This window comes from Lynx rufus, unplaced genomic scaffold, assembly GCF_022079265.1.
Source record: "Lynx rufus isolate CCGP_SWC_20201006 ecotype Redwood Valley unplaced genomic scaffold, mLynRuf1.p SCAF_1, whole genome shotgun sequence".
Taxonomy (NCBI): domain Eukaryota; kingdom Metazoa; phylum Chordata; class Mammalia; order Carnivora; family Felidae; genus Lynx; species Lynx rufus.
Genome location: NW_025814823.1, coordinates 47,594,989 through 47,616,637, shown reverse-complemented (window position 1 = coordinate 47,616,637; position 21,649 = coordinate 47,594,989). Strand labels below are relative to the sequence as shown.

The following is a 21,649-nucleotide window of genomic DNA, read 5'->3' as shown; positions in this document are numbered from 1 at the left end:
ACTAGTCATATGGAGAGGCTAGGTGCAAAGAGAGTGCTCTGACCCCAAATATGTCACTGAATTAGACTTCAAATGATTCTAGCCTCAGACAGGCAAGCAATACCCAGCTGAACCTATCAATCTTCAGAGGTGTAACAAATAAATAGTTTTAAGTCACCAAGTTTTAGTGTAGTTTGTTATGCAGAAATATACAATTGGAACACCAGTTTTCCTAAAGTCCAAAACTTTAGTCAGATCCAGCCGCCTGCTAGCCCAAGTCGCAGATTGCTAAGAAGAGGCAGATCACTGGAATTAGATGAAAGGAAAAATGAAATGAGGTCTCATTTAGGTTGTCAGCTCCTAGAATCCCTTTATTTCCTCCTTTTTCAAGTAAGCCTAAACAGCAACGCTTGTTCTATTCAGTAGTTTGTTGACTACATAATGTAACTTCAAAATGTTAGAACACGTAGAAGTTTATTTAGTTTTGAATTTTGCATAGCTATACCAGGCATCAAGTACGATGACTCAATATCGTGACTGTTTTTCTCTATGCGAACTGTGAAACCTGTATTCATACAGTAATCCATGACAGCATCTGGCCTTTATTTGGCTGAAGTGTGTATTTTACATATTAAGTTGATGGCTATTTAGAAAAATATTTTTAATGTTTACTTACTTTTGAAAGAGAGAGAGACAGGGTACAAGTGGGGGAGGAGCAGAGAGAGAAAGGACACAGAATCTGAAGCAGGTTCCAGGCTCTGAGCTGTCAGCACAGAGCTTGACGCGGGTCTCAAGAACCATGAGATCCGACATAAGCCTAAGTCGGACACTTAACCCACTGAACCACCCAGGTGCCCCAGCTGATGGCTATTTTTAAAACTATCTTTGTGGTGCCATGACAAAATTAAATGCAAACATGGGCATGAACATCATAGTGATTACACTCTTAGTATAAATTATTTGTTCAGATGATCTAGAATATGCAGTTATTAATTAATTTTTTAGATCATAAAGTTATCTCATAAAATTAAAAATGACCAAAAAGAACTCTTAGACACCCAAATATGTTTCTGGAATCTGGGCTGAGATGTAGACGAAAAGAATGAAGTGGTCACAGTGTATCTTGATATAAGTTGAGCATTTGGTAAGGTCCCTCATGAGTTTTTTTCCTGTCATACTATGGTGATATACCATCTTGGCCACCGGGTTCAAGAGTGTGTTTCAAATGCACGAAGCTGCCACATTAGAATCCCAGGCCGTTCATTAAAATTGAGATTCTTAGTTCTACCTCTGACCAAAAGAGCCTACAAATGTAACGATAAATCAAAATTTTGAGAGAAGTGCTTGTTTACTTTAACATAGGGGCAAAACTATTATTGTTTACTGATAAGTTTGTTAGATACTCTAGGATAATTATAAATGACAGATATCATCTTAAACATGTACCTTAAAAAGTAATTTAAATCTCATCAGTTAAGTCGGATAAAAAAGAAATTTCAGAAAATTTAATATCCCTGAAATATAAAAACCTAAATAACAAATATGTATCATACCTCATTTTCATACAGTTAAAGTCAACTGGATTACTCACAGACGAATACCTAAGATGTACCTAAAATGAGCCTCGAGGTAATCTTGCAGAATTTTTCTCAACAAACGTCACTATGTTTCTAAACGAGGAAGTTATCTTAAACAAAACACTCTTCTTGCTTCCTAGTTACCAAAGTTCTCATAAGAAAAAAATTTTTCACCATTTCCTCATGAAACGCTATAGCTTCATTCAGGGCAAACTCATTAATTCCTTACATAGTACTGTTAACATTTCTTTCTTCTGAAACAAAACTTACATACTGAAATAACTCTACAGCAGCAAAATAGCTCCACATGGTTTAGCTACATGCATTGGAACAAAATTTGAGCTGTTACAGATTTCATAAGTAGAAAATAAAAGTACAGCACTTATGAAAATACTAAGTACCGTACACAAGCTTATGCACACAATACAGCTCAAAATACATTAATTTTAGACATTACTGACACAAACTCTAAACTTGAAGTAGAGGGTGCAGCCCCTCAAAAAAATAAATAAATTTGAAGTAGAAGATGAGCCCTATTTTCCAATGTTAGTGTCTAGATATTATTTCCAAATTTTATTACAGATCTGGAAAAAAAATTATGAAAGAAGATCCCAGAAATTCAATAATATTTGCACATCAGGAAGGGTGACTTCATTTTTAAAAATCAAAAATCCTTTTTTTAAAAAAAAATTTATTTTGAGAGAGAGAGAGAGAGAGAGAGAGACAGAGAGACACCCAAGCAGGCTCTGCGCCATCAGCACAGAGCCCAATGTGGGGCTCGAACCCATGAACCATGAGATGATGACTTGAGCTGAAACCAAGAGTCGGATGCTTAACTGACTGAGCCACACTGGTGCCCCCCAAAATTACTTTCTGTTAAATTTCTAAGATAGTTTTCATGTCATATCAGCTATGAACCAGATTATATAAACAAAAGCAGAGTTAATGGTGTACTTACAGGGCTTTAACATCTCTAAATATTTTTATTAGGTATAATTATGAAATCAGTGTAATAATCGACACACCTTTGGTCTGAAGAATATGTGTTATGCCAGGAAAGTTTGTTTTTATACTTTCGTCTTCCAGTTATAAATCTGAATTATTAGGAAAAAATCGTATTTGACTGGTTTTAGGCAGCGGATATGAAGTAAGGAATAGAAATGAAAATAAGGTGGACTCCTGGCTGGCTCAGTTGGTTAAGTATCTAACTTGATTTCGGCTTAGGTCATGATCTCAGGGTTCGTGAGTGCAGGGCCTGTGTGGGATTCTCTCCCCCTCTCTTTCTCTGCCCCTCCCCCTCACTCTCCCAAAATAAATAAATAAATAAATGTAAAAAAAAAATAAATGAAAATAAGGTTACAAGGTAACACTTTGGCCTTTAGGTCAAAAATGACAAGATTTTCTGAGCAGACCAAAACAGGTTAAAGAAATAGATGAATATATGCTGCCACCATGTGGTGAAAAAAATTAAGACCATTTTGGAAACTACTAACTCAATCTAGGAAAGTCTTATTTACTAAAGTACAAAATTTGTTCTCCTAGTTGTCAGTCTCAAACTCAGAGACACAACTAACAAATATATTAGTTTCTCTTACTAAACAACAATGAAACTGTCATTATTGTCATTTTTGAAGCATCTATATTTGTTGGCTGTTCTCTTCAAAGTTTCTATTAACTTACTACTTGTTCTGTGACATAGTACGCACCTTCCTGGATTTGTCTTGAGTTTAGCCTCTTACAAATTTTTTTTTTTTTTTTTAAGTAAGCTTCACGCCTAGCACGGAGTCCAACGCGGAACTTGAATTCACGACCCTGAGATCAAGACCTGAACTGAGATCAAGTCCAATGTTTAACCCACTGAGCCACCCAGGTACTCCTATCCTCTTGCAACTCAATCCTCATCTGTATTGTGATTTTAGAAACTTCAACTGCATTTTTTCCTAGCTGTTGGTGTTCATTCAACACATCCTAGTTTTTATATATCTCCAGAGAATGAACTCAGCTCCCTGATTACCAGATTTTAGTTTCTAAACTCCAAACTCTATTGCTTTATCAGGAATTCAATAATCAGTAAGTAAGAAGTGCAAACAACCAAAGTTACAGTTTTCAAAACTGCACACTTGGTTCAAGGTCTAGTAATATGTTTTCTTTTGCTTCTAATATTTTTCTTAATAGCACCGGACACGTCACCATCCATGTCAGTACAAAGCCAAACATGTTGAGAAAAAGTGTCTCCCATGGAGCTAAGGCCCTTTTTAAAAAAAGTAGGGTGATCTCAAAGTCAAATATTCTACCTGCATAGATTAGATTTTCTCTTTCTTCACCTACGCTTAAAACAAAATTGTAAGCAGTTCCACATCTGCTAATGGCTCTGTAAGTTCCCACTTGAACAATTCTAATGTAGAACAAGCATAAATTCTGGACAAAATATAAAACAACTACTTAAGGGTACAGAAAAGTGACCCAAATTAGGCAAATTCTAAAGCGGAGTCCATCTGCACAAGGAAGAAGCAAATTTTCCTAGATGAGTCTCCTGGTCTTGTCTGACTTTTTTTAAAGGGTTTTAGTTTGAGGGGAGGCCTACTCGGTGCCAAGTTGCAGCAGAAAATCCTTCATCTTTCTAGCTTGAAGAACTAGAAGACAGAGTTTAGGGCAACTCAGATGCTCTAATGTAAGGACAGATTCCAGACAACCAGAGAAAGGGAACCTTGAGTTCTATGGACAATCTCAGCCAAATCTCTGGTTGACCTCTGAACAACGTATGTGTAGGAGAGACCCACGAAGCCATACTAACGGCCAAAAAAGTTGAACTGAAATTTGAGATGCTGCCCAAGAGACACAGTATGCAGCTTGAGTACAACCAGGTTAATTTCTGCTACAGCAAAAACAAAGGCACTATCTAGAGGAACATAAAATGTAGTCTCCACAACAGTCACATGTTATGATCGAAGTTTACCCTATGTTTTAAATAAACAATTTACAATTACTTGACTTCTGAAGAAACAGAAAAACGTAACCCATTTTTAAAAGACAATGAACAGAGATCAACTCTGAGGTGACCCAGATTTTGGAATTAGCAACAAGGCTTTAGAGCAGTGATTTAACTATTCTCAATGGCATAAAGAAAAATACGCTCACAATGAATAAACAACCAAATGGAAATCTAGAAGTGAAAAATTCCACTTTTAACATTTATCCCCGAAAAACAAAAACATGCCCACACAAAAGCCCATATTCAAATGTTTGAAGCAGCTTTATTTATAATGGCTCCAAGGTGGAAGTAACTCAAATGCCCATCAACTGGTTAATGAACACATCCATATAATGGAATATTACTCAGCAATTAAAAGGAATAAAATATTGATACATGGAAAAAAAGGCTTGACAATTTCTCATAAGACTCAATATGACTGGTGGATGGATGGATATATATGTGAGTAAGACAGGTATAATAAAATGTTAATGGCAGAAATTAGGTGATAGATACACTGGTATTCCCTGTAAGATTCTTTGAAGTTATCTATTCTTGAAAATATTTTAATAAAATGGAAATATATTATACTCTCTAGAGCTGGTGATCAATTTTGAACATGCTAATTTGGGGATTATAAACTGAGAGGTTATAAAAAAGAAACCACACAAGTTATAATCAGTCCTCTTATCTCCTGAGATCTTCCTCCAATTTGCCTTACTAGTTTTTTTATTCTACTAAGAAAAACTTTAGTCTCCAAATTTGAGATTCTCCTCCGGGCTTCCTTTCTAGTATAATGCTTTAAAATGTTAAATATTTAATAAGATTGGACTTAACAGTTATCTCTGGACAGTACTTCTATTTTGATTTTTCATAAAGTTTCTTTTATTTCTACTCTCTGGCTCTCATTTTTCAAACACTGAAGAGAAAGCAATTCCCCAAGTACTCATGATAACAATTCTTCAGAAGTCTGTCAAAATTTTTAAAACTAAAATTTAGAAGTCTGTGAATGGCTTTTTGGAAGTCTGTATATTCCATCATGTACAGGTATCACCCAAGTAAAATACTATATTTGGTTTGTTCCTTTATATTCATTTAACAATTTTTTGTTGACCTTCTCCTATAAGTTTACACTTAAATAATTATTCAGTATCCTAGTCTTCATGCATTCTCAAGCTCAGGAGGAACAGAAGTGTCGTTTATCAGTTTGTAGTTATCAAGGTCCTTAGTTTCTAAGGATGGGTAGACAATTTACCATCTCTCAAGCAATTAAATCTACTCTAACTGCTCTATTTGAATAACAAGATTATACATTTGCTGCCATTTCAAGTACATCCTTGAAGTCCTTTAAAATTCTTGGGTGAATACCATCTAGTCATTTTTTTTTTTCAGAGATTTTATTCCTCTTTAAAATTACATAGCATTGTGTGTAAGACCCATGTTACTTCCCTTAAGGTATCCAACCCTAAATGTATATAAAGATAAAATGTTTGCTGAATTACTATATGAAAAGGTCAAATACTATAAAAATTTAGACTCATGACTTACTGAATATCAGTAACTTCATAGTGATTGCAGCCATTAACACCACGACCTTGTCCCAAGGCTTACTGTGGCACTGTATCTTACCGCTTATTGAATGAAGTAATACTTCCTTACATTTGTCAAATTTAGGAGAGCTTAGAAATGGATACTATCTTTCACTGGATGCATTTTCAACTTGTCCTCTATGAAACAAAATATTTATTCCCCTTAGGAAGGAATCCAAATTTTCTCTCACAATAGTTAAGAAGAAAATTTACTTTTATGTATTGAGACCTAAATTAATGATACCACTAGAAAAGTAAAAAAATTTTGCTACTCCATTTGTATATGATGGGCATTTTTGAGTTCCTAATTACCTGCCTCAAACCACCAACAATAAATTACTCTACATACAGCACACATAATGAAGAGGAAAGAATTATGAAACCCACTGGGTAAAAAGCACCGAAATGAGAACATTTCAAGTAACAGAACCAAAAACAGAAATCTGCACTTAAAAACAATTTCATTTAGTGCTTTAAATAAACTAGGTCTTGGGAACACTTAAAAGTCCTCGAGACAATGACTCTCACTGATGACAACTGAACTCCAGTAACCTGGCAATCTGTTACCTCTTCAACCTAACTGAATCCTAATTCAATGATTTTTGATAAACTTCCTGTTTACAAACCTTCCTTTAATGATCATAATCTTCTCTACCTTCCTTATATCTGGTTATATTCACATTCTTCAGTTGTTTTTTATTTTTAAAAAAAAATTTTTTTTTCAACGTTTATTTATTTTTGGGACAGAGAGAGACAGAGCAGGAACGGGGGAGGGGCAGAGAGAGAGGGAGACACAGAATCGGAAACAGGCTCCAGGCTCTGAGCCATCAGCCCAGAGCCTGACGCGGGGCTCGAACTCACGGACCGCGAGATCGTGACCTGGCTGAAGTCGGACGCTTAACCGACTGCGCCACCCAGGCGCCCCTCTTCAGTTGTTTTTTAAACTGAGTCCCATCTTTTGGTAAAAAGTTCACGTAAAATTAAAACTCAAGCCATCAAGAGCTAAGTGATTTACTCTAATAAAATTATTATTTTAAAAGCCATTACGTGGAATATGAAGATAAAATGCTTTAAAACTCAAGAGTAATTCAATCAACAAACACCACTGAGTTCTAACACTTTCCCCCAAATATATAATTACTGGCTATGCCCCAAACACAGATGATTCTTTTTATCACACGGATCACACTGACGTGGTGAGCCTTAGACACAAGTATACCCTGATGTCCAAGAGCACTGCCTACACCGCTGGTTAGCAATTAGATGAATGTCTGTTATTGACAACGAAAAAACTTCTATGGTTTAACAATGTAATTTTGTGTATATTAGTTATGTTCTCTCACCTTAAAAACAAATGCCTCCCTTGACCCTACTTCTTCTGTCATCTTCATCTCTATCCCGATGTTCCCTTATGCAATCAAAGCTCTACAGAAAGAGTTGCCTAGACTTGTCTCCGATTCCTTTCCTCTACTCTTAAACACACTGTAATCAAAGTTTTGACCTCATCACTCCACCAGAACTACTCTTCACAAGGTTATCAATGGCCTTGTTAAATATAACGTGAATTCCCAGACTTCATACTAGACCTATGGACAGCATTTGAAATAGCTGACTCTCTTCCTTGACAAACTTTTCTCCCTTGGCTTCCGGGACATGAAATTCTCTTGGTTTCCTTTCCTCACGGATAAATCCTCCTTCTCTATTCTACAGTTCAATATTGAACTGTCCTAGAACTCAGGACTTAGCCCCCCTCTGTATACACCCTTCTGTGGTGATCCCATCCTGGCTTTAAGTATTATTCTTTATGTTAACAACTTCCAAATACATAGCTTCCCAAGTTCAGACTTGCATATCCAAGTATTTTCAATTGTACATCTAACAGATCTCTCAAACTCAAAACAGCTAAAACCTGAACTCTCTTTTAACCCTAAATCTGCCTCACCCACAAGCTACCATCTCAGCTGAATGCAAATCCATCATGATTTCAGTCCCCAAACATTGGAGTTGATTTGGACTCCTATCTTTCTTTCACGTCCTCCATTCAATTCATCAGGAAATCCTAATGGCTCTACTTTTAGAATACATATAGGGCCCAACCAGTTCACAGCACTTCTACTGCTACTACCCTGATCCCTGATCTGAAGCACTACCCCCTCTCACCTACATAACTACAACAGCTTCATAACAAGTCTCTCTGTTTCCATCCTTAGAGCTCTATAGTCTGTTCTCAGCAAAAATCCATTTTCTGGGTCATTAACAAAGCTCTTTAAAATTCTTTGAGGGTCTACTATGTACCAGTCAGAATAATCCTTTCACAATATGTCAGATCATGCCACATCTTCCCCCAAATCCTCCAATGCTTCTTTTCACTTATGGTTAAAATCAAAGTTGTTACAATTACCTCAACAAACCCATTACCTCTCTGATCTTATCTAACTATTCTCTCCCTTCAACCATTCCAGTCATATTGGCTTCCTCACTGTTCCACAAACACCAAGGCACCCTCTTGCCTTTGCATTGGCTGTTCCCTCCACCTGGAAGTTCTTCCTTGAGGACTCTGTTGTCTCCCCCACCTCCAAGTCTTTGTAAATGTCTAACCTCCTCAATGAGGCCTATTAGCTGACCCTACAGAATTCTGAATATAGTTTTTTCCCTGCTCTCTATGAACCATTTTTCTTTGGTCCTTTGCAGTTATCACCTTCTATCTCTATGATGTGCTTATTTATAATGCTTACTATTTGTTTCCCTGTACTCCTTTTAAAATATAAATTTCATGAGGCCTGAGAGCACTGTTTTGCTCACTGAGGTATCCCAAGCACCTACAACAATGCCTGCCACATAAGAGACGTATGATATACATTTACTGAGTGAATTTCACTCTTATTAATAATGGCCATACGAGGAAACTGTTATATAGTCTCATCCTATTTTGTAGATGGAAAAGTTGTAATATTAGGGGCGGGGAGAGTAAAGAAGACTAAGTTTTTTGTCCAAGATCATCATGTCATTGTCAAGTTGCAAAGATGGAATGTAAACCAGTATCTGTGAACTTTCCAAATACTAGGGCAGTAAATAATTTAACAAACCATTTAAAAAAAAATCCCCCAAATATATAGTTAAGCAAAATTTCTTTTAATGTTAAATATTATATTTATTGTTCACTATATCCTTATAAAAGTCTTTTAATTTAAAAATATTGTTTACTTTTCTTCACTGTTGGGCAAGTTGACCTGTATTAGCCCTTAACAGAGGAGAAGAATCAAACTTTATGAGGCTTTAATATAAAAGAAAATTCTGTTCTGTCTAAATCACATTCTCTGGGTTTTTAAGCCCTTTTATTAAGTAGACAAGACACTGCTTCTTTTTTCCTGATTGTGATTCAATTCTCTGTTTATATGATTGTTAAATTTAGGAAAAGGTTTAAGACAGGATATTTTCAGCTGAGAAATGATAAACTTTAAGAAACAAACTTACACATGGAAGGGTTCTGTGATGGTTAATTTCATGTGTCAAGTGGTTAGCCCACAATACTCAAATATTTAGTCAAACATTATTTTAGATCTTTCTGTAAAGGTATTTTTTAGATGAGAATAACATTTAAATCAATAGACTTTCAGTACAGCCAATTACCCTCAATAACGTGGTAAGCCACATCTTTTTTTATGTTATTTTTTTATTTTTGAGAGACAGAGTGAGACAGAGCACAAACGGGGGGGGGGGGCAGAGAGAGAGGGAGACACAGAATCTGAAGCAGGTTTCAGCCTCTGAGCTGTCAGCACAGAGCCTGACATGGGGCTTGAACTCACAGACCGTGAGATCATGACCTGAGCCGAAGTCAGATGCTTAATTCACTGAGCCACCCAGGTATCCCGTGGCGAGCCACATCTAATCAGCTAAAGGACTTAATAAAATCTGACCTCCCTTCAGCAAGAAGGAATTCTGTCAGCAGACTATCTTTGGACTTGAACTGCAACTCTCCCCTGAATCTCCAGTCTGCCAGCCTACCCCATCAGATTTTGGACTCATCAAGTCTCCACAATCATGTGAGCCAATTCCTTAAAATAAACCCTTCTTTCTCCCTCTCCTTCTCTTTCTATATATATATCCTGTTTGTACTATATCTCTGAAGAAGTCCAATACAGGTTCACAAACAAAACTGTTTCTTCGTTCAAGAATTATTAGTGCATTAAAAACACTCAGGAACCTATGAGTCAGACCAGTGTTAATTATCTAGTGTTTTCCTACCAATAAAACACTAAAAGTGTTATTCGCAAGGTTGAAACAAACAAACAAACAAAGATCTGGGATACAATGCCATTATTGACCCTCGAGAGTTGGGATATCTGCTTTGCCACACAGTAAAAATATATCACATACTAATAATAATTCTAGAGTTGCAAGTTTTTTTCTTTTTGGCCCAAGGAATCTTTAGTTCAAAAGAAACCATTCTTAGGATCCACCAATGTTAAAGTCATTAAAGAAGAGGTAGCTTGATATAAACAAGGTTAGGAAACTTTTCCAGTCCTCCTCCTAAAAAAATAAGAAGTCTCTGAGGGAAGCTGAGGTACCATGAGGTGCTACAGAACTAAGTCTGAAAACCCATCTAACTGCCTTGTCCCCAGTAAGTCCTGTGTTTCCACCACCGCCATCCATTTATAGAAAAAGAGATTAAATGATTTGGCCAAGCCTGCAAAATTAGCTAGTAGCCAAACTGAGGCCTTCAAACTTTGCCCTTTATTATTCTGACTATAGATGAAAATTTTTTTAACATTAAAAGCTATCTTTCTCAAGTGTGCAAATACTTTACCTGCACAATGTAGCAGGTTATCAGAAGAAAAAGAACAAACCCAAAATAGAACCTTGTAGTAGGGTTCATATTGGCACATATGCTTCTCTGCCACCATTCCTGCTGACTTAATCACTCCTGTGAGGAGAGGAAGAATATGAGCCTTCATTTGCCTGTAATATAGGCTCTACATTAATGATGGAAGTAGATTCTGTCCAGCACTCACAGAACAGCAAATTAGAGCAATGAAATATAAATTAAATTTTAATTATTTATTTCTAGACAATACATCTTCGGTAAAAGCTGCCCTTGAAAAAGGACATAAAAATATTTATATGCGACTTTGCAAAAAATGACATTTTTACTTTGAAACAGAAATATGAGCAGTTCAATGGACATGAATGGAAAAACAGGGTTATCTTCTCTCTTTACTGAAAGAGCAGTAAACATTAAACGGCTTATTCCAAGTTACACAGAAAAATGGCAGTGTCAAGATATCATCTAAGGTTCTAACTCTATTAGAGTGCAAACCCTAGAAGGGCAGAGCCTCTTTTGAATCCCCTGTTGCCAGTACGCGGCACAGGACCATGCACATCACTGGGGCTGATGCTTCTATCAGAGCACATGCTCTGAACAAGCATCAGGAGAACTAATGTATTTAATGAAGGGGCAAAATGATAAATGGATAGCAGCTCCCTTTCAGATCACAAATAAGGCTATAGTGTAACGAAGACTAAGAATGAAAGAGTTACAACAAAATACTCAACCACAGACTACGAGTCAACAGCACAGACTGACGTTGCCAATCTTTCAGATGACCATCTCCACTTTAACCTTCCCACTACTTGAAGAATCGCAGTAGTCGGCATCACCCAATCCCATTTTCCGATCATTGACTTTTATATTCCTGATCACAAATCTTGAGGAACTCTGTATTAAAAAAACTTGGAGCTTCTCCCACAAGTGATCAAAATCATACAAACCTCTGTCAGTTGTTTCAATTGGCCTTTATTTTCACTCAATTCTTCTAATAGGTCATTCTTTTTCACTTGCAGTTCAGAGATTTCCTTTCTTAATGGATTTACTAGTTCATAGAACCGAATCTTTAAAAACAAAAAATCAAGTTAATAAGCCATTTTAGAATCCAAGTTACCACTGAAATTAGCTAATTTATAGTACCCTCAATTATCAGTAATAAAAATATGAAAGTAACAAAAGGAAAAGTGTTAAAAAGTTTCAGAATATATACCCGTACAATAAACATCTGTTTGTACAAAACAGAAACAAGACTGTTGTTAACTGACTTTGACCACTAACATTAAGCCTTGATGTCCGATTCAGTTTCCTCAAAGTCTAGATTATCTGTAATTCTCCATCCCTGGCACAGTCTCTCTTCATCTCTATCTATACTCCATTTACTACTTATTCTCCATTTCCCACCACTGCTCATTCCACATTATCTGCTTATTACTTCCTGAACACATTATGTGTCCGAGTTTTGCCCTTATTTCCTCTGATAGAGGAATTTTTTCCCTCATACAAATGCATAGCTCATGCTTTCACTCCTTTCAGGTCTCTGATCAAATGTCACCCTATCAGTAAACCCTCCCTAATCCTCCTAACCTGATTTAAAATAGTATCCCCACTTGGTGGCAGTTTCTATTCTCACCCCTGCTCTTTTCTCCATAGCACTTACGACAAACATTCTACGTACTACTTTTAATTTATTGTCTATAATGCTCCACTCCTATAGGCAGGAATTTTTGCCTAGTTTGTACATTGCTCTATCTTTATTGCCTAAACATATGGTGAGCCTACATCCTAGGCTCTTGGGGAAGCTCTACTGCTACCACTGCAGTGTAAGCGATAATCAGGATGAATCAGGGGGTATCTTTCATATCACTACTTCCATTCAGTTCAGATCTCTCTTCTCACTCATAATTCTCAGGGGAATTTGTCTGACCTAATCTAGTAAAGTGTTCCATCTGACAAATTCCTATGAAGTTAAGAAGCCATGAGCACATTTGGAAAGGGTAATTATGCCTATTTATTATATAGGCATGCAATCTGAAATTCCTTACTATATTGCTGTATTGCAAGAGTACCACATCTGGCAAGAGGCAAGTCCTAAGGTTAGTCCTCAACACAATGAATCTGTGTATAACTAACTAGTTAAGATAATACCGTCTGTGAAAACAAAAGATAACAAAGAACATTAACAAACCAGGGAACAAAATTATGTATAACTGCTATTAGTGGGATACTTGATACTTAATATGGAAAAAGCCTCAACGACAGCACTTGAGACATCTGTCTTAGATAGTACACTTTGGACAGAAAAAAATTTATTTGAGCTATATAAATTAAAAGATGGACAGAAAAGTAACACTTCTTTTTAGAAGAAATCATTAATCTGGAAACCTTATGCAAATGAGAACCAAGGGTAGCAATCACCACTCCTGCAAAAATGATACTACATTCTAAGCACAGTGCTAAGCATTTTACATACATATTCACAGTGAATCTTCACAATGACCTCAACAGAAAGGCACTATTAATATTACAAACCCTTTTACATATGAAAAAGTTCAAGCCTCTAAGGGTGAAATAACATGTACAGATCACAAACCAGAAGTTTTCGATGTGTGGTTTAGGAGCCCCTGGTAACCACTCTGCCACTTTGAGACCCTTTCAGGGAATTGATGAAAGATGAATGAAAGATGAAAACTATTTTTCTGGTTATACTAAGATTTTTTTTTTGCCTGTTTTACTCTTGTTCTCTTATGCTTGTTCAGTGATGTTTGCCAGTGGCTATCTAATGTGTGATGAGATCATCGCCTTTAAGGCTAATGGAATATGCGCTTATGTATTCCTGTGTTTTGAAAATGTCTCAGGTTAATTTCCACTATGGTAAACACTAATAGATATAACCCGTATAAACAAAAGCTCCTTGGGGTCTTCAGTAATTTTGAGAGTGTAAAGGGATACTGACATTAAAAAAATTGAGACTACTGCCATAGATGAATCCTATGTGTAGATTTGTGTAACCAACACCGCAAGAGATCCTGAACTATCCCTACCCCCTGGCAACCACTAATCTGTTATCTCTATAATTTTGCATTTTGAGAACATTATAAACTACCAGTTTATGATAAAATGACTCATTTCCATGGACTATGCAGCTATTAACTTCATAGCCCTATTTATTCTTGACCTTGGAGGTCAATGGTCAAGACCCTTAAAAATTTGGTGATCTGAACATCATTCACCATTTTCAGAGCAGGGCCATAAAATAATAAAATTATTAATTGGTACTTCGAAGGTTATGGCTATTACATAAATGGCATATTTTAATTTGAAAACATATGCAGTATTTTTGGGGGGCGCCTGGGTGGCTCAGTCGGTTAAGTCTCCCACTTCGGCTCAGGTCATGATCTCATAGTTCTTGAGTTTGAGACCCACAAGCACAGAGCCCAGAGCTGACAGTTGGAGCCTGGAGCCTGCTTCCAGTTCAGTGTCTCCCTCTCTCTCTGCGCCTCCACTGCTCACGCTCTGTCTCTCTCTCAAAAATAAATAAACATTAAAAAAAATTTTTTTTAAATACATGCAGTGTTTTTTAAAAAAAGTGATACAACACACTTACAGATACATATTCAGGAATAGAAAGCTGATCTTCAGGAAAACCTTTTAGTTTCATATATTGCTCCTCTGTCAACTCAAAGTCACGCAGATTTCGACGAATATCTCCCGCCTTCTCCCTTAGCTGAGTATTTGTCTCTTCTAGTTGTTTCTGTCTCAATAAAATCGTTTCCATTTCTTGTTTCATTAGTTCTTGATATTTTCTAAATTAGGAAAGAGTTTATGGCAAGCTTAAAAAAATCTTTGAGATTTAATTTTCTCAAAGATACCTTTTTATAGTAACATAAAATTAGGAAATGAGAAGCTCTGTAGTATTTTTAGCTCCAGCTAAATGCTTATTTACTTCACTAGTTAAACATGAAGACAATTCTATACTCATTACTAAATGTGTGGCCACATAAATTGTTAAATAGAAAATTGATATTCTTAAAAAATAATTTTCAAAATCAAATTATAAAATTATACATTTACTCTGCTTAAAGTTTTAGTTTTATACATCTGTTTTGGACCCTACTCAATAAAATAATTTTCATTTCTTTTTCTCTAGGTATTCTAAGGTATACCTCTTAAAGATGGCAATGCTGAACCACCATAAAGTATTCATTCAACCCATGAACTTATGAAAACAGTAATCTGTACATAATCATTCTCAAAGAACACATGTAGAAGACATTGCTATTGTTAGTTGCCTATTCCGAAGGTTTTGAGTAGGAAGGGACAATTGATTCTTTCCCCTCCCTACTGTATCACACCCATCAATATACACACATGCTGTTATTATTACTCCTATCCCCCCAAAAAATGAACTGAAACCCCATTTCACTGCCTCCTTTGTTTGGACTTCCATGGAGCAAAACTGCTCACAAGTTGTCTATACTCACTGTCTCTGACGCCCTTCTTTTTAAACCCATGCCAATTAGGTTTTCATCCCTCCTACGGAAATCTCAAGGTCACTAATGACATCCAGATGGCTAATGATCAATTCCCAGTTCTTTTCATCTATGACCTAATGATTATTTGACACACTGCTCTCTCCTTCCTTTATACACACTCTCTTCGCCTGGCTTCCAAGTCACTTTACTTTTGTCATTTTTCTCTGGTATTTGCTCCTTCTCCTTTTCTGGTTTGTCTTCATGTTTGGAGTATTTGGCCCTCTTCTCTGTCTATATTCACTACCTTGAGGAATTCATCTAGTCTTATGACTTAAATGCTACCGTCCATATCCTAATGACTTCCAGATATATAGCTCTAGACCAAACTCTTCTATTTACCTACACATGGACTTCTAGTAAGACAATGCTAACCGAACACGTCCTAAACTGAACTCCTGCTCTTTGCTCACAGACCTATTCCACTGTGGTTTCCCCATCTTAGTTGACAGTAATTCCACCCTTCATTTATTCAAACCAAAATATTGGCACAATCCTTGACTCCTTATTTTTCTCTTAACCACATGTAATTCATTAGGACATCCTATCAGCTCTACCTTCAAAATACATTAAAAATCCAACCACTTTTTACCAACATCAGCTATCAAGAGGATTATTGCAGCAGCCTCTCAATTGCCCTCTCAGCATCATTTAATCTGAAAAATGCCTCAAGAATTTGAGTAGAAGCCCTACCATTGAATGCAGTGGTTCCCAACGTATTGTCCCCAGACCTACAGCATCAGTATCACCCAAGAACATGATAGAAATACAGGTTCTCAGGGCTCACTCAAATTAGAACATCAGAGGGTGGGGACTAACAGTCCTTCCTAACAAGATCTCTACACAGTTCTGATGCATACCAAAGTTTCAGAACCACTGATCTAACGTGATACTGCCTAGTAACTGGTCAGATAATTTTTAAAAGTATCAGTTAATGAAATCTTTTATTTTTTTTTAATGTTCATTTATTTTTGAGAGACAGAGAGAGAGAGAGAGAGCGAGCAAGCAGGGGAGGGGCAGAGAGAGAGGGAGACACAGAATCCAAAGCAAGCTCCAGGCTCTGAGGTGTCAGCTCAGAGCCTGACACGGGGCTCAAATTCAAAAACTTTGAGATCATGACCTGAGCTGAAGTCAGATGCTTAACCGACTGAGCTACCCAGGCACCCCAATAATGAAATCTTAAAGAAAGAAAAGTACTTTATACAGTTACTTCTTTTTTTTAATTTTATTTATTTAAATAATCTCTACACCCAATGTGAGGCTCAAACTCACGACCCTGAGATCAAGAGTCACATGCTCTAATGACTGAGCCAGCCAGGCGCCCCTACACATTCACTTCTAGTTAAAACACAGAAAACAGCATTTACTCGCCAAATTTTCTACGTAGGCTTCAAATTTTTTTAAATATAAAGGTATGCTTTGTTTTTGTGAAAATCATTGTTCATGATTGCCAAGTTCAATTTCTTTAAATTTTTTTTTTTAACGTTTATTTATTTTTGACAGACAGAGAGACAGCATGAGCGGGGAGGGGCAGAGAGAGAGGGAGACACAGAATCCGAAGCAGGCTCCAGGCTCTGAGCTGTCAGCACAGAGCCCGACGCGGGGCTCGAACTCACAGACCACGAGATCATGACCTGAGCCGAAGTCGGACGTTCAACCGACTGAGCCACCCAGGCGCCCCTGCCAAGTTCAATTTCTTTACCTTAAAAGACACTTGGTAAGAAATCTGAGAGGATGCTTTTTATGGATTTGATTTTTGTTCCCAACTTTTAAATCTGTCTTGCTTTTATTTACTTTGATGATTATTTTTTAAAATTACTCACTTTTATTAATTGTCCCAAAGAATTCCTTATAGTTTACACAGAAACAGCTTATCTTTCACTGGTTACATCATTCTTAATTAAATTATATAACTGTAGTAAGTACAACCATCATAGGCATATTTGATGGTAAACACAATGGACTCTTGGTAAGTAAGTACACAACTGAGCTGGGAGAAAGTATGCAGGCAAAACAGAAGATAATTTAAACTTGCAGAGTTAAATGGGCCACAAGAATTAGTGTGTTTTACAGAGAAAATGAAGAAAGGTTAATCCAGAAAGCATATTAAGTGGTGCAGAGTTTACAGAACTTCCATTGTCATTTACGGCTCACTTACATCAGCACAGTTTGTTGAATGAACGTTGAATTTTGACTTTTTGTATTTTGTGTATTGTATCATATCAAATAACCTACTTTTTTTTGGTTGGCCTGGATGTAAAAATTCTTACCATTACTGACTTAAAATTTCTTTCTTTATTTTAGCTTGCAATCACATGCACGAACAGGTAATGAAATTACTTTTAACGGCTAAATAGGTATTGCTGCTTTTTAAAAACTTTCTTACCTGGCATCCTTCTGTTGAAAAGTCAATTGATTGTCTAATCTCAATGTCAGTAGCTGCTTCTGGTGAAGAGCATCATTAAGTTTCTCCTCTAATTCTTCAATCTTCATAAAAAAGAAAGAGGTAAATTACATGGTCAACTTTCAAATTTATCATTAAGAAATGTTTGAAAAATACTAAACGTAAAAAAAAAAAGGCTAAAGATGAATAGAGGTTCCTTTGCAATGGCTGTGTCAACAAATTACAGTCTGTTCATACAAATGGTTTTGAAACTGTGGTTTAAACTGCTGCCACATAAAAGTTTTTTTGCCAGGCTGTCCTCTAGTTCTGGTTTATTGAGGTCACTGGCTTGAGCCTCTGGGAAAGCTCTTTAATTGAATCCTTTGGCATGTGCCTATTTTCCTATTACCCTTCTCATGTCTGCCTGTAACATGGATACAGTGCCGGAGGTAGATCAGGCATCTGTGAAAACTACACGCTTAAAACAGCTGCAAAAACGTTAATAGGAACCTGCGCTCCTAACAATATCAAGGAATAACCATACCAAGCCTAAACTACCTATTTTCAGATTCCTGTTAAAACAGAGAAACAAAATTCTTATCCTGTGTAAGCTACTGTTTCCACAGTTCTGGTCTAGGCAGATACCATTTTCTAAATCTCTGGTACTAACAGCTGGTATTAACAGTGTTAATCCCTAAAACACTGGACAGCTGATCCAACCTTTTTCCACAGCAAAAATACCTATATCATGACATTTGACCTTTCAGGATTACTTGAATGCTTCCAATGACAGGAAGCTCAGTAACTTCAATCAGGCCATTTAAATGTTAATAGCAAAAACAGGTTTATAGTCAGCAGAAATCTGCCTTTCCTGTGACTTCTATTATCAGGGAGTGATAATCTGATGAGGGAAATTTTTTGTAATGCTAAATAATGAGATGTTCATCTTGTAACCCCAATGCTCAATGTATTGGTAAACCTTAGAGAATAAATAAGTGGCTAAAAATTCTGTTCCTTCAGACTCTAACTTCTTCACAAATTACATCTCTGAAACTGGAATGCATTTTACAATCTCTAGCACGTAACAATTTAACTTGGCAGTTCTTAATCTCAGTGATACAAGTAAGGGTCCACTTTACAATCAAGTTGCCTTGGATTTGATGAATTACAGAAGTGTAATTCTTCTACCGTATAGTATTTTTCCATATATTTGACAGCAAACATCTTACTCCCAAAGGGTCTCTAAGCAAAACAACCCTACTGCTCATGGACAAAAAAGCATGGTGATGTAGTGGAGGCAGCTATTCTGGAGAGTAATTTGACAGTACGCTCAGTTTAATTAAGTCTACATATACCCTGTGAGCCAGAAATTCTACTCCTGAGTATACATGCCAAAGAAATGGTCACACAGGTCCAGAAGAAAAATGTCTATAGAAGGCCCATGTTGCATGTGGTGGCAAAGAGTTGGGCGGCATCCTAAGTGCCTATCACTGTGGTAGTGGATGGACAGATTGGTAGACACACACAGAGATAATTATGTTGAAGTTAGAAGCAGAAGACTAGATATACCATAGTAACAATTATGATTTCAAAAGCAGCACTGAGTTGGGAAAAAAAATAAAAACTATGAAAGAGATAAACTCTAAAGCAAAACATGCCATTTACATTTATGTAAAGGAAAAAAATAAGAAAAATACCCATTTTCAGGAACAAATGTTTAAAAAAAACCCATTAAAATGGTTGAATAGAGAAGGGAAATGAGCCATGGGAATAAAAAAAGTACACAAAATAAAAAGTGGCCTTGGGGCGCCTGGGTGACTCAGTCTGTTAAGCATCCTACTCCTGAGCTGGGCTCAGGTCTGATCTCACAGTTCGTGGGATGGAGCTCCATGTCGGGCTCTGTGCTGACAGTGTGCTGACTGAATGAATCCCTGCTTGGGATTCTCTCTCTCCCTCTCTGTCACTCCTGCGTGAGCATGTGCTCTTTCTCGCTCTCTCAAAATAAATAAGTAAACACTGAAGAAAAATAAATGGCCTTGGCAAGGATCAGTGATGATTAGGTGACATAAACTCAGGGATATGCTAATCCGGTTTTCTACATTTGCAGTCCACAACAATAAAAACTGTACTAAGCGCTACGTGGTACAAAAATAATATAGTGCTGAATAAGTATAGTAGCTATAGTTACTTATTTTACTGCAGGTATCATGAGCTATGTACATTGATTAATTGAATCTTCCCAACAACTCCATGAAGTAAATACTACTATTTTTCTTATTTTACAGAAAATAAGAGACTAACAAAGTTAAGGGATCTGCCCAAGGGCAGACAGAAACAAATAGACAACAGGAAACAATCAACAATAGGAAACTATTGTAACAGATAGAAAACCACTGGACACACTGGTAAAATACCAAGTGACCTAGTCTAGACCAAGTCACCTAAGTAGGTGACTGTACAGACAACCTAAGAACATGTTAGGAGATTCACTAAGAGTATGGGCTTTAGATCTCTTGGTTTGAATCCTACCTGGCTCCATCACTTCCATCTAAATGGCCTTCATATGCTATTAACCACTTGTGATTCTGTTTTATCCAAAGTGAAATGGAGTTCAGTCCCTCATTTAAGAAACAGCTGCATACTTACGACGTGTCAGGAACTGTTTTAAGTGCTGGAGATGATGAGACACAAGACTACAAAGAAACCCCTGTTCTCATGAACCTTACAGTCCATTAAAAGAGACAGATACCAAAAAAAGTCAGGTAGCTCCTATGAATACACATATAAAGTATAGAAAATAAAATGGGTGAAAAATGAGGATATTATTTTAGTAGGCAATAGCAACAATAACTAATATTGTGTGCTTTTACCAAATATCAGGAAGTGGGCTAATTTATCATATTGATTCATTTAATGTTAAGGGGCAGGGAAGATCCTCCTAAAAGCACTTACACCTCACAGAGTTGTTGTGAGGTTTAAATGAGGTAACACATGAAAATCTCATAGAACAATGTATGGCACAGAAGAAGCACTCAATAAAAGTTAGCCATTAATGTTTTTAAAAAGTGTACCTAAATTACTTCTTTACTTCATGAAGATGTTGGGGTTTAGGACACCTCATTTTCCTAGAGAGGGATGGTCAACAATTTTTTCTAGTGGCAAGATACTGAAGTATGTTGGTATAATTGGCAAGAGCTAAAATAGGAGGCTGACTTAACAGGAAAGAAAGTGTAAGTGAAACAACAAAATGGGGGCGGGTAGGAAGAGGTGGGATCAAGAGTAAAAGTGGAGAATCTACTGTTGGAAAGAAAAGATTTTTCTCAGAGACAGAAGTGGTAAGAATTAAGAAGTGCCTCCTATCTTTCTGAAATCACTGTAAATTTCTTAGAACTAGTGACAATTTTACCAGGTCTTACATAAAATACTCCATACCTATAAATAAACACACAAGAGGAAAAAAAAAAAAAAACAAGGACTAAGACATCCCTTCTAATTTGGCAAAAACCACTTGTTAAACACTATGGTAACTGAAATTCCACTTGGTTCTAAGACACACTAACTATCATACAGAAACAAATCAAAGAAACCAAATCCCCTGGACAGAGGACTATACAGACTCACTAACCTAATTATGATCTTGATTGTCCCTATCAAACTAGTTACATCAGGGTTAATTCTCAATGAAGCAGAAAACAACTTGACTGGGAAAAACACCTAAAAAGATATACCTCACACATGCTAGATTCAAAAAATTGGGTTTACAGAGGCAATTCATCCCTGCCCAACTTCAAATCAT

General features: G+C 36.6%; 1 protein-coding gene across 2 annotated transcripts in view; it reads right to left on the bottom strand.

Moving 5' to 3' along the window:
- The window catches only part of PIBF1 (progesterone immunomodulatory binding factor 1), a 207,848-nt gene that overhangs the window by 184,496 nt on the left and 1,703 nt on the right, over nt 1–21,649 (bottom strand). For both annotated transcript variants that reach the window (XM_047080639.1, XM_047080630.1), the window contains exons 3-5: nt 17,857–17,957; nt 14,546–14,744; nt 11,886–12,005 (exon numbers count right to left, since the gene is read on the bottom strand). In XM_047080639.1, the coding sequence (XP_046936595.1) occupies nt 11,886–12,005; nt 14,546–14,744; nt 17,857–17,957 (420 nt within the window). The remainder of the gene's footprint in view (nt 1–11,885; nt 12,006–14,545; nt 14,745–17,856; nt 17,958–21,649) is intronic.